Source organism: Sebastes fasciatus, chromosome 15 (genome assembly GCF_043250625.1).
Source record: "Sebastes fasciatus isolate fSebFas1 chromosome 15, fSebFas1.pri, whole genome shotgun sequence".
Taxonomy (NCBI): Eukaryota; Metazoa; Chordata; class Actinopteri; order Perciformes; family Sebastidae; genus Sebastes; species Sebastes fasciatus.
In genome coordinates this window covers 1,697,805-1,711,457 of record NC_133809.1, presented here as the reverse complement: position 1 = coordinate 1,711,457, position 13,653 = coordinate 1,697,805, and the positions used below count along the sequence as shown (strand labels likewise).

The following is a 13,653-nucleotide window of genomic DNA, read 5'->3' as shown; positions in this document are numbered from 1 at the left end:
GCGCACCGGGGGGCGTGCCCGCCGCCATTGAGGACTCCACGAGCAGCATGTGGCCCACGCGCTCCCTCCCACCGGGGCCCGAGGAAGTAAACAGTGAACGTGAAGTTGACCACGCGCCAGGAAGAGACAGACAGCAGCTGAGCACAGCAGATATAGCCCATATATACAGGATCAGGATACTAATAATAATACAGAGCAAGATAGCCCATACATACAGGATAATAAAAATAATAATAATAATTATAATTATAATACAGAGCAGATAGCCCATACAGTATAATAATAATAATAATAATAATAATAATAATAATAATAATAGTAATAATAATAATAATAATAATACAGAGCTGGGGTCATTTTGTATGGAGGACCTGCCAAAATAAAATAAAAAAATAATAAATAAATAAATGACTATAAATAAATAAATATTCTGAGACAACTCAAAGTGCTCGTTAAGTTAAAGCTGCACTAATCAATATTTTTATATTAACAATGGAAAAAAACTATTTTTCTCTCAGCGTGACGAATCTACAGAGAATAACTTCCCAACTGCAGTTGTGGTAAAACTACAAGTTCATCTATAGACAGGAAACAAATGAACAATTCTTTCTGCAACACTGTCATCAAAAAATAACCATAAAACTCAGTTCATAATTAAAGATGAGCTGTGATAACCAGAGACAAAGTGTGAACAGTCAGTCGGTTTATTCTGGCTCTGATTAATAAGACAAAATGATTTGGAACAATTGTCTTGAGAGCCTTGAAAAGTCGACGTCTAATGAGACAAACCAGAGGATATTTAGTGAAATCTGACTGTACAGTAGAAATGTTGTGTGTGTTTTTGTACCTCACATGGCAGCGGTTCAAACTCCAGTCAGCAGCTGATTGTGCGTAAGTGAGAAGAGCTTCATGGTCCCAGTTAACCAGTAACCAGCACTCTGGTTTCCTCTCTGGTCTGCTGCCAAACACAGAAGGAAACAGTGATTCTCAGGAAGAGCGTTGGAATCACAGAGATACTGCCTGACTTTACAGTGATAGGGTTTAAAGACAGAGTTTGATTGAAGCTGCTGATAATCAGTAGATATTATTTCCCATAGATATCATTTAATCTGCAGAATTAACCAATGAAGCAGCATTTAGAGCATTGTGATGTTCAACGTGGTTCATGCATACAGGGTGAGGCCAAAATAACATGAATACAATATAAACTTATATCTCACAACAAATAGCCGACATTTGAGAACCGTATAGTGAATTTTTCAAGATGGTTTAAAATCAAGATTCCGATTTGTGAAACTTTTATTTTATTCTAACAGCAAAGAACAAACAAGCAGTAATTCTTTAGGAAGACATCGTAAAACACGTTTGATGTATTTATCTATTTGATTTTCAGTGGTAGAAAGTAACTAAAGTGCAATTTTGAGGTACTCTTACTCAACCATATTTTAGAGTAGAAGGTTGAAGCATCTGAACATTTTGTTGAAAGTTGCAAAGTTGTAGCACGTACGGATGATTTGTTATGAATTTTCAAAGTTTTAAACTTTAGGCATTTGCAGTAGCGCCACCATCAGGACTATTGGCCAACAAAGCCAGTTGAGGAAATTTAGCATAGGATTGGACCTACTGTATGTGAACAGTTTGGTTTATTTTCATGCATGGCAAGGCAGATTTCCTAGAAAGAGAGAAGAAGAAGAAGAAGAAGAAGAAGAAGAAGAAGAGGAATATTGACAAAAACAAGAGGGACCGACAGCATAGCTGCCCGGCCCCTAGAAATGCGAAGAATTATATGTAATAAATTTGAAATAATTTCAGCAAAATTTCATATTCATAAATCCAAATATAGTCACCCTAAACCCTAATTTATATGGTTTGAAAATTAAACTAAACAGCACATTAAAACCATTTTAATTTAAAAAATAAATAAATAACAAAGCATAAAAAACAATTTATTTGTGCTCTTTGTTTGATGTTTTTAATTAAAAGTGTGTTTTGTTTGTATGTGCTCTATATTTGCAATAAAGATTTGAATTAAAACAAAAAAAAAGGTCTTACTACATTGCGTCTAGGTTCATGAGCCAATAGGAGAAGACCTGGACGGGGGTTTGACCAATAGGAGCGCTGCCCTGAGCTGACTGGCCAATAGGAGAAGACCTGGACGGGGGTTTGACCAATAGAAGCGCTGCCCTGAGCTGACTGGCCAATAGGAGAAGACCTGGACGGGGGTTTGACCAATAGGAGCGCTGCCCTGAGCTGACTAGCCAATAGGATTTCGCTAAAGAGAGGCGATGAATGTGAGTTGTAACAGTCCACTAACTTTCTTCTGTGTTTAATCTGATGAAATAAAACAAGAATTATTAGATAAATTAAACAATAGGATGATATAAAGTTTAGTGTATTGACGGTTTTACAGGCAGCGGGTGTTTTAGAAGTTAGATAACTACCTGCTAGGCAGGGCGAACTACTTAGCGACATTTCAGTAGAATCCACGTTAATATCAGGAGATTTTAAAGCAGTTTGTTACCTTATAAACTCCAACATAGTCCAAACACACTACAGGTAACCAAACACCTTTAAATCTACTCCTTCTTCGCTCTCCAACCGGAAGTTGTGCTCAGCAGCGGCTCAGCTCACTGCTGCCTCTGGTGGCCTCAGCGGGTAACAACAGAAATACACCCATGGCTTTAGCAACAAGTAGTGGAATATAACTAAGTACATTTACTCTCTCTATTGTACTTAAGTACCACTTTGAGGTACTTGTACTTCACTTGAGTATTTCGATTTTATGCTACTTTTCTTTACTTCTTCTCCACTACATCTCAGAGGGACATATTACTAGTATTAATAGTACTTATTACTCAAAAACAAATGAATAAATAAATAAATTACTTGATAAATAAATAATTCCGTAATTAAATGCAGCGAAAAATAAATGTAGCCATTATTTAATTGATCAAATGTGATAAATTGATATTTCTTTTTTAATTTGCTTCTTTATTTACCTTTGTATTAATTCCCCTTCTATCTACTCTTCTATTTAATTTTCCATTTAATTTATTTATTTTTATTAACTTTTAAATATATTTATTTATTTAGCAGCTAGTGTTGGAATATAACTAAGTACATTTACTCTATCTATTGTACTTAAGTACGACTTTAAGGTATTTGTACTTTACTTGAGTATTTCAATGTTATGCTACTTTTCTTTACTTCTCCTCCACTACACCTCAGAGGGAAATATTACTAGTATTAATCGTACTTTTTACTCATAAAATAAATAAATAAATATGTCATTAAATGCAGCAAAAAAATAAATGTAGCCATTCATTAATTGATAAAATGTGACATAAATTGATACTATTGGTTTAATTTGCTTCTTTATTTATTTATCTTTGTATTAATTCCCGTATCTATTTACTCTTCTGTTTAATTTCCCTTTTATTTATTTATTTTTTATTAAGTTTTAAATTTATGTCAGGGAAAAGAAATGCAAATAGAAATATCTAAAGAAAAGAATACAGAAATAAAAAGTTTGGGGAAATAAATAAGGGGTGAAATGCAAAGGGGAAAAATGTGCATAAATAAATAAATACATACATTTAAAAAAATAAATGAAGAAATAAATAAATAGAAGTAAATGCAAAAATAAATAAATACATTTTTTAATTATTTATTTTCAAATGTATGCATTCATTTATTTATTTCTGTGTGATTTTCCATTTGCACAAGTAAATACATACATTTAAAAATAAATATATATAAAATAAATAAAAAAATAAATAAATGAATAGATGTAAAGAAATAATAAATAAAAGAGAAAATTAAAATGTATGTAAAGAAACATATTCAATAAAATTCTAACTAACTAAATAAGAACTACTCCTTCAATGTGTGTAATTTGGCTCAAACACATTGAAACACTCCCATCTAGTGTCTAATAAAGGCAAATACAGGGGTGGGGAAAGAAATAATTTTTTATTAACCTACTTTTAAGACTTTGAGGCTTTTCACTGTCAATTACAACAAACATTAAAAAATAATTATATCTTTTAAAAAACTTATTTGAAGATCATCTTGTCTGACTTTTGTTACCAAAATAATGAAACTGTAGCTCTTCTACAGCTGAACGTAGCCATGATCGTTACACTCAGGACCACCTAAAGCCTGGAATTAAATAATAAAAAGTAATTGCAGACATTTTTAATGCAGATTTGCAGATAACTTTAAAAAGTACAAGGTAATCAGGATTCCCTCGTTTTGGGGGATTATTGCAGATATTGTTTTGTCTCTTTTTTGGCAAATGAATTACACTCAAAATGTGAGTTAAGGGAGGTGGAGAGAGAGAATCTGTAACCATAACTGTTTATAAAATGATTTAAGAAGTGCTCGTCTTATTTACACAATATTATCATATGTGTATTATTAACATTTCCGCAGGTAAAACAGACTGCTTTGTCTTAGTGAAATATCCCTTTAATGATTCCAGAGTCATAGAACAGTGTTTAGCATCAGTAGTTCACAAAAAAACACAAATATGTTTTATTCTATACGCCAACCTACCCGACCACAAAACTTTACAAATATGTATACAAGATTATATACACAAACAAATTTAGAGAAATACATAATTTTCGCAGGGAAAAAATAATCACAACTTTCTAAAGGGATACCAGTACATATCATAAAATATGATTACATAAAAAATGGAACATTTCTCATTTCTGTACAAAGAGGAAACTGTTAACGCTGCCTGCTGCGTGGTTTAAAAAGAGAAACGCTGAAGCCACGTCTAACTTTAACCCGGCAAGACAAACAGTCATTAGATACTCTGCCAGCTGAGCCAAACCTCTGTGTAAATATGACGCATATAAAAGGAAACACCTTCATTCTTCAGGCTCTATTTCCTTTAAAGCCTGAATTTAAATGTCACCTTTTTAACTCTAATTTGCAGAATTCTTTATTATCTGCTGACTTGTTTGTTTAGCTTTAAAGGGGCGGGTCCATCTGCGTTATTTTACAAATGGAAACGCCCACTCAGCCGTTAGCAGAAAGCAGTGACTTAGGGTGGCGCAGTAAGCTAATCAATAAGGTGCTGAATAATATGAATGCTAGCACTAGCTGAGTCAACGTAAGCTGTGCTAAGTTTGGAAATAACTGAAAGGGTTAGTTTCTATTTTTTTAAGTGGGGTTTTATGTACAGTTAAAGCCACCAGACTCCATTGAAAAAAACAGTAATTTTACCTCTCAGAACCGGGGAGTTGCTGGTCTACCGCTGCATCCATCGGTTAGTTAGTTTGTGTTATTGTGTGACTTTCTGATCTGAACTAACGTGGCGTCGACAGCAGTATGTCGCTTAGTACTCCTGTCTGCTTCTCCACACTGGGAGCACGCCAACCGCCATCTGAGTAACTGTATTAATACACTTACTATAAGGATGTGTGTATATATATATATATATATATATATATATATATACACACTGTACATGTAGCAGCGTCATCATGCAGAAACCTACGTCAGGTCACCATGTGGGGAAGACGGTTTTAGAAGAGCTTGAAGGGAAAATAGTCTTTTGATGATAAAACATACTTTGACCAAAATGTGAATGTCCACTGGGAAGCTTCAGAATGATATAAAAATAATGGACCCGCCCTTTACCTTTAGCAGGAATTTGCGGCGACTGAAGAAGCCACCTGATACAGGTTGGTGCTGATAGTTGGAGTGTTATTTCAGGAGTCAAATAATGAGCCAATTACATTCACTTACAATAAATATAAGACAAGTATGATTGGTTACCGCGCCACCATTCTCCACCTGTTCTTCCACCTTCTACTACCTCTACTGTGCTGGAAAATGATGTTGAAGAAGGTTGAAAAGTTGTTCCTTTAACAGCAGCTACTGTGACGATCAGGCCTCGTCCAGAGATCTGATCCTGCTCTAGTAATCATATTTGGCTCATAAAATGGAGTAAAAGGACAATTGTCCATCAGCCGCCGCATAAAACTCTAAGACAACAATGGTTTCATGTCTCAGTGGAATAAAAACAAAATAGTCCAATCGCTCCACACAACCAGACATCCGTCCTCAAAAACAGTCCACACCCTCTTCTGAGGCCTCGCCTCCGACGCTGCTCACAATCCCAACGATTTCAGTGAAGAAGAATAAGATCATCCAACGTGACCTCAAGCACGACGTTCAGAGCTTTGACCTTTGATATTGAATTAGCTTTGGAAGAAAACAGGAGGAGGAGGAGAAGTTCTGCCTCAACATGGTTGGAAACGATCGACCACCTCGAGCCCAGGAGACGGCAAGTAGATGGACGCACAGGAAGCCAGAGAGAGACAGGACCTATGGGCAGGCGGACAGACGGACGGACGGGGTCATCGTGTCATTGGACGACCTCGAAGTAGTGCAGGATAGCCATGATGTGCTGCGGCATGAAGACGTAGCCGGTGTAAACGGCCATGCCGGCCACGGAGATCAGTAGGGAGTCTGAGGAGGAGGAGTTAAGGAGGAACTGAAGAAGGAGATTCAAGTTTCTACTGGGGCTGTCGAAGTTAATTCAAATTTGTTTTAACGCCACTAATTTCTTTAACGAATTAACGCAACTTTTAGGTTGTAGCAGGTTCAGTTTTTAAGCGAGAGTGTAACTAAGAAAACCTAAGAAATTAAAGAATTTAAAAAAATAATGAAAATATATAAATTTAAATAAATGAAATAAAAAATAATAAATAAATGAAAATATATGAATTGAAATAAATGAAATAAATAATACATTAACATAAATAAATAAAAATAAGTTAATAAAAATAAATAAATAAACCCAACTGACCATGAAGACATTGTAAAATCACCAAAATATACATACATCTGTGATTGGTTTACAATCCTCACGATACTAATATTTAATCAAGTAGAAGAAAAATTTAAAGGTGAAAGGTCTTAAAACTAGGGCTGTCGCAATAACGCCATAATAACGCATTAACGCAAATTGAATTCAATAAATAAATAAATGTGTAATTAAATATAGCAAAACATTTAATACAAATAAATGTAGGCATTAATTAATTGATAAAATATGAAATAAATTGATATTTCTGTTTTAATTTACCTCTTTATTTATTAATTTTTCTGTATTAATTCCCTATTTATTTACTCTTGTTTATTTTTCTCTTATTTATTTATATTCATTTTTAAATACATTTATTTATTAATTTCTTTTTAAATGTTATTTCTTTTTAAATATTTAAAAGTTGTAATACATATTTCTTATTTATATTTTCTTATGATTTCTCTATGTTTATATATATATATATATATATATATATATATATATATATTTCTATTCTAGATTGGGATTACAACGTAACTCAATTTTCCCCCGTGGATCAATACAGTATTTCTGTTTCTGATATTTATTTATTTCCTTGCAGGAGGGGGGGAAGTTCGTCCCAAAGTGGCCGCTGTATTTATACCCTCCACCTTAAAGAAGGAGCTTCAAAACATGAATAACTCCCATCTCAAGTAAGGAGAGCTCAAAGTTTTGTCAAGACTTTGCAGCCTGATTATCAGCCAAATAAACCAAATAGAAATCAAGTTTATCCGACCATTTTTTAAGCTGTAATCAACAAGTATTTGGTATGTTTATACAAGCTATTACTGATTACTTAACACCAGAATCAGCAGCCTGATTCCTGAGCAGCTGGGTGAATTAACATTTGATGGATGTCAGCACTCAGGCTGATGACGAGCAGCAGAACAATAACAAACACACCTGAGCCTCAGGGAAGACGAGATGAGGGTGACACCAACTGTAGGAAGACGATACCTGCTGTACTACATAATGTGCTGCTGCTGCACAGATCAAAGTGCAGCAATAAACACCATCAACATGATACACTTTAATTATTAACCAAAGATCCTTCACAGGAAATCAACCAGACTTTCCAGGTTAAAGTTTTACTGCTTAATTGAGCTTCTGTTATCTAAATTAAAACAGAAACATATGCTGTATCTTGTGTTGATCAGCATGTGTGAGTCACCTGACGGTTGATAGGAAGCTCCCTGCGGCTAGCCCATTACATCCTCTTCTATGACGTCAACCACATTCAGAACTCCATCGAAGATTCTAGCTATTTAACGCGTTTTTACTTATAAACAAACGGTATGAGAGTAGAACAATAAAGTGTGAGAGCCTCTCTGATCTATTAGTGCAAAGTCTTTAAATCGGCACTCAAACATTAAATAATTCTTAACTACAAATAAGAGTTTTGTTATTTTCCGCAAAACCCTTAACTAGCGAGAAGTTCAGAGTCAATCACACAAGGCTCCGTTTAAAATTATATGTATTTAACGATCTTTCACTTATATGTAAATGCACGTACGTTATGGAACAAAATGCGAGACTTTTCCTAAAACTATAGCTGTAGTCCATTAATTCGGCATTATTAAAAAATATAAATAGTATTCATTTAATTGTTAAGAGTATAATGTGTCTTCAAACACTTGATCGATTCAAATTGAAAACGTAAACAGACTGGTACATTAAATATATGCCGAATTTACCATAAACCTCTATACATTTGTAAAAAGCCTTACCTGATATTCACAACACAACTTAAACAAGTTTATCCATTAGAACAGTTAGAGTTATGTGTCTTTAGCGAGAAGTTCAGTCAATCACACAAGGCTCCCTTTGAAATTCTCTGTATTTAACGATCTTTTACTTATAAATAAATGCACGTACGTTATGGAATAAAATGTGAGACTTTTCCCTAAAACTATGGGTGTAGTCCATTAATTCGGCAATATTAAAAAAATAAAAATAGTATTCATTTTTAGAGTATACTGTGTCTTCAAACACTTGATTGATTTACATTTCAACTAAAATATAAACCGACTGGTACATTAAATATATGCCGAATTTACCATAAACCCCTATACATTATTATATATATATATACCTGATATTCACAACACAACTTAACTAGGTTTATCCATTGTTAAAGTTAGAGTTGTGTATAAAGCTAAAGCACCCTGGTTAGCTCTGTTAGCTCACATTAGCTCGTTGGTTTCACTCGGTGAAGGATACTGAACACGGTCCTCTCCCACGGCTCCAGCATGTAGAGCGCCGTCACCAGCAGGTACTGGTAGTAGAACCAGGATAACTGCTTCCAACAGTCACCCAGAGCCATTATTCTAACTTTAATAACTTTAATAACTTTAATAACTACTAACTGTTGTTGTTTCCTCTGTTTGTGATTCCTAGTCGGGGACTTCCTGGTTGCGTATGACGTTTTTAATAAGGTGCTCTTTTTCAGCCAACCACAGCACGGCACGGATCTGACGCAGACAAGGGAGTTCCTACATCCTGATTTCAAAATAAGGTGCAGATTAAGTGAAAACATAAAAATAAAACACATATGTGATTTTTTTATTTATTTTTTTATTTGATTAATATCTTAGCAAAACATCATATCAACAAAATTAATAAAAGAATACCCTCCTTTTATACTTTTAAAGATACTATTTTTAAAGCATATTTGACAAATTGGAATTTTTTTTTATAATTTTTACATTTCAAATTTATTCCAATTGTTTAACAGACCCTGATTGTTTTTTGTTTTGTTTTTAATTCATCTTTTCCTTTCCTTAGATTTTGTTGTATAGTTTTTATATATATATATATATATATATATATATATATATATATATATATATATATATATATATAACAACGAGCTTATATATATGTATAACATGTATTATTTTTATGAAACTAGTTTCATATAATTTGTCAATTTGTTCCCCCAATTTCTTCTTTCCATCCTACCACTTTTCATACATCTGAATTACTTTGTCATATTTCCATTTTCTTGTCTTGTTTACAATTTTCAAATATATTGCTACTTGTGTTTTTAATGTCCCATGAAGAAACCCAACAATTAATTGATCCTACTAACAAGTATTGACTGATAATATACAATTTAAAAAACTCAATTGTTGTCCTTAAACCATGAATACACACACTGTAGTTTATTTTGACCATTAATACTCATTAGAGCCCCACATGTGGATTAATCCGCCGCTGAAAATAGTCTCCAACAAACTCACTCTTTCCTCCTGTTTGTTTTACAAAAACTACAGTGAGCAGCTGTTAGCACATTACCGATCCTTCTTTAAAATTGAAATTATATTTTGTCTTCTTGAAACATAAAGTAAGTATATTAGAACTATACCAAAAATTGTTCCTCTAGCAGCTGTATCGGTATTGGCATGAGTACGGTTCTGTATATGTCGACAGATAAATAATAAAAATACATATGGTTTGTTCACCAGAAAGCACTGACAAGTTTATTTGCAACTGTTAAATATCCCTCTCAGTACACATCTTGTTCACAATTCTTCAAAAAAAAACAAATGCCTCAAAATCCGTGCTCTAGTGTATTCAGTCCAGTAGTGACCATCAGAGATGATTTTCGCTGTCCAATTCGAGTTTTTGTGAGACATTAAAGAGAGATTAAAAATGCCACAGATAGACGACGTGCTGCTGATATTCCACTGATATCCAGATTGTTTTTCTCCTCATTAATCAACTGAAATGACCAACAATGTTCTCAACTGGCTGATGGGTCGATGCACTCAGAGCGACCACAGCGGGATTCCTCCCTCTCAGACAGAAAGAAGCAGTCAGCTCTTCTTCTTGTAATAAAAATAAACTCATGTGATAATAAAAAACACCATCTTGCTGCTTGTCCGTCTCAGCAGTGGCTGGCCAGGATGTTGAAGAAGTGGTAGACCTCGTCTTTATCGAACACGGCCACCTCAGTGGAGCACTCGGTGCACTGAACCGGGTGGTAAACCTCATCGGCGTCCATCCCCGCCGGCGTCGGGTTGGGGGTTTCCTCCATCGGCGTCTCCGTCTTCTGTCCCCTCCTCCTCTTCCTCTGTTTCGTCTCCTGCTGGGTTTTGTAGCGCAAAACCTCGTCTTTCTTCACCACGCAGTTCATGACGAACATGGCTCGGTACTGCGTCCGGTACTTTTCATGCCTGATGGGAAACAAAAAACTCAATATTTCATCAGTAAATAAAGCCGATGATGTCAGCTGAGAAGTGCCAGTTAGCCGGTGAGTTTTTACACGACTGCAGCTGGAGAATCGATGTCAATTAAAACGGGGCTGCAACTAATGATTTTTATTTCATTTATTAGAACATCCCTCACTTTGTTGGAGCGAAAGTCCATCGCGCAGCAGCTCATGTTGGGAAGCAGCATGTTCTGTGATGTCATGCCTCAGTGTGGTACAAACTAACCCTGACTCTTATTGTCTCACCTCTGACAGTCCAGGCAGAGCGTCGTCATGCAGGCGGGACAGTTGAGGATGGCGTCGCTGCTCGGTAAACCCAGAGCCTGACGAGACTGCGACCGAGACCCTGCAGCCGGTCGCTTCCTGCAGTCATACCTGCACAGGAAGACACAAGGCCGAATGACTACGAGGTAAAAAAGTCTCATCTGGATAAACAATATCAGAGTGACTCCTGCTGAGCGTCTTACCGTCTCCTCCTGGCGTCCACCCAGGCCTGGTCCCTGTCGTCCTCGTCGGGGTCGTACAGCAGCTCGTCATTGGTCAGTATGACCCGCTGTCTCCGCTTCCGGCCAGTGGAGCTGCCTACAGAGGAAACAGAGAGGTTTAACAGATAAAATTGGCTTTAATGAGGGACGACTTCATCATTCATGGTGGTGACATATTTAGGGAAACTAATGTTGGGAAACATTCATGCTTACTTGGTGTGTCCTCCCCCTCGGAGTCAGAATCAAAGTACACCTCATCGTACATCTCTGCGTTAGGAAGTCCAGGAGCGCCACCGCCGCCGCCACCGCCACCACCGCCACCACCACCACCTCCTCCTCCTTCTCCTCCTCCTCCTCCTCCTCCTCCTCCTCCTGCTCCTGCTGGAGTACAAACACACAAACATCAGGAATGCTTTCACAACAAGATCCTGTCTGTCTCACAGGATGAGACACCGATTATGATGAACCACAACGGACGGACACAATATCGCCTTTTCATTTAAGTGACAAATGTAATTTCATGGCAGGTCGGCGTTACCTGCTGCTGATGGTGCCCAGGTTCCCTCTATGGTCTTGATGGTGGAGCTGAGCTCGGCCTCCATCTCCTTCTCGAACTCATCCCCGCTGGACGACTCGCTCTCCCCCGTCAGGTACTCTCTGATCAGCTTCTTCTTCTGCTCCGGAGTCCCGTTCAGCAGCACCTCCAGCTCGTCCTCCGAACTGAAACACAGCAAGAGAGAGAAGTTCACATTTTGTCGTGTTTCACTTTTTCTGACATCCTTCGGGCAACAAGTCTGGTTTAAAAAACTAATCTGGCTCTGATTTACGGCGCATCCTACATAACCGCAACGCAACCGGTTCGATTCCAGCTGGTGACCTTTGTTGCATGTCATAACCCCCTTTCTCTCTCCCGTTTCCTGTCTATCTGTCTATCTGTCTCTTCACTGCCAATAAAAGGTGAAAACCAAAAAATATTTAGTAATGGTAATGATAGTCAATTGACAGAAAATGAATTGGCAATTATTTTAATAGTTTAAGACATTTTTCATGTAAAAACATTTCATGGTTCCATATTCCTGCTATTTTTAAAATGATATTATATAAAAAAATAAGCTTGAGTTTAGTTTATTTCAGTTTTTATTTTTCTGCATTGAGTACATTTTAAACACACACTTTTCATACTTTAAAGTACATTTTCCTAATTATACTACAAACATACTTTTACTGAAGTAGCAACTTTAATGCACGACTTTTACGTGCAAGTGTTTTTAAAGTGTGGTATTTATATATATATATGAATACTTCCTCACACTGGTTATGAAGGTCTACACATCATGCAGTGGTTTGGTTGTGCTTCTATTCATGATCTGAATGTGTTTATTATTGTTGTAGTGTTTATAAAGAAAGACGAAGACAACATGAGCGCTAGAATTAAAACAGCAAACCGCTCTGCCTTTTATTGATTTTATAGTATTATATAACTCATTATTATATGAATAAAAGTGCCGTGTAGAGAGAGACAGTCTCCAGCATGTTCCAGTTTGTTTACATGTTAGCATGTTAGCATGTTAGCTCGTTAGCCTCATGGTGCTAACGCTACACTGGCTTTACATCTAAAACCTCTTTCTATATATCATCTCGTACCTGTCCTCCGCTCTCTCCTCGTCGCTCGGCTCCTCGAGCTCATACGAGTCAAACTCCTGCGGTTTATTCAGTTTGTTCATTTTAACTTTTCACAAAGTTCAAGTTACACAAAATCAGCTGCTAACGAGCTAGCACCGTTAGCATCGAGCAACGAACCACTGCTTCCGGTTCCGGTTCCGCTTCTTCTTCTTCTTTAGTTTGGTTTAACGGAAGTGAACAAACACGGAGAGGAAACAGTAACGTCATCTACCGCGTGGAGGTGGAGGCTGGACCAAGCCAACATTTATATACATTATTTACCATAATAAAATAATGTTAAATAAAATAAAATCAAATAAAAAATAAAAATAAAAATAAAAATAAAAAAATTAAATTAAATAAATTAAATAAAAATAGAAAACAAATGAAAGTAAAAAAAATCAAATAAAACTTAATAAAATTAA

At 36.1% G+C, this 13,653-nt stretch overlaps 2 protein-coding genes and 1 long non-coding RNA gene across 9 annotated transcripts; all 3 read right to left on the bottom strand.

Annotated features, from left to right (window-relative positions):
- Positions 1 to 143: 143 nt before the first annotated feature.
- LOC141783447 (uncharacterized) lies at positions 144 to 2,657 on the bottom strand. Its single transcript, XR_012597275.1, has 3 exons — positions 2,522 to 2,657; positions 848 to 958; positions 144 to 371 (listed from the first exon to the last, which is right to left on the bottom strand). It is a non-coding gene; the product is annotated as an uncharacterized LOC141783447 (long non-coding RNA).
- A 1,791-nt stretch (positions 2,658 to 4,448) lies between these two features.
- On the bottom strand, positions 4,449 to 9,297 carry sptssa (serine palmitoyltransferase, small subunit A). Its single transcript, XM_074661254.1, has 2 exons — positions 9,089 to 9,297; positions 4,449 to 6,489 (listed from the first exon to the last, which is right to left on the bottom strand). Exons 1-2 carry the CDS (start codon positions 9,189 to 9,191, stop codon positions 6,386 to 6,388), a joined length of 207 nt encoding a protein of 68 aa, XP_074517355.1. The 5' UTR covers positions 9,192 to 9,297; the 3' UTR covers positions 4,449 to 6,385.
- A 1,026-nt stretch (positions 9,298 to 10,323) lies between these two features.
- eapp (e2f-associated phosphoprotein) lies at positions 10,324 to 13,453 on the bottom strand. Of its 7 annotated transcripts, none has more exons than XM_074661245.1 (6): positions 13,211 to 13,453; positions 12,105 to 12,286; positions 11,780 to 11,935; positions 11,549 to 11,663; positions 11,328 to 11,456; positions 10,324 to 11,046 (listed from the first exon to the last, which is right to left on the bottom strand). In XM_074661245.1, the coding sequence occupies exons 1-6, from the start codon at positions 13,288 to 13,290 to the stop codon at positions 10,758 to 10,760; spliced, it is 951 nt and encodes a 316-aa protein (XP_074517346.1). In that variant the 5' UTR covers positions 13,291 to 13,453; the 3' UTR covers positions 10,324 to 10,757. The 7 variants fall into 7 exon arrangements, with proteins under 7 accessions (XP_074517346.1, XP_074517348.1, XP_074517349.1 ...); XM_074661247.1 differs by having other exon boundaries at positions 11,780 to 11,932; XM_074661248.1 differs by having other exon boundaries at positions 11,780 to 11,929.
- Positions 13,454 to 13,653: the final 200 nt, after the last annotated feature.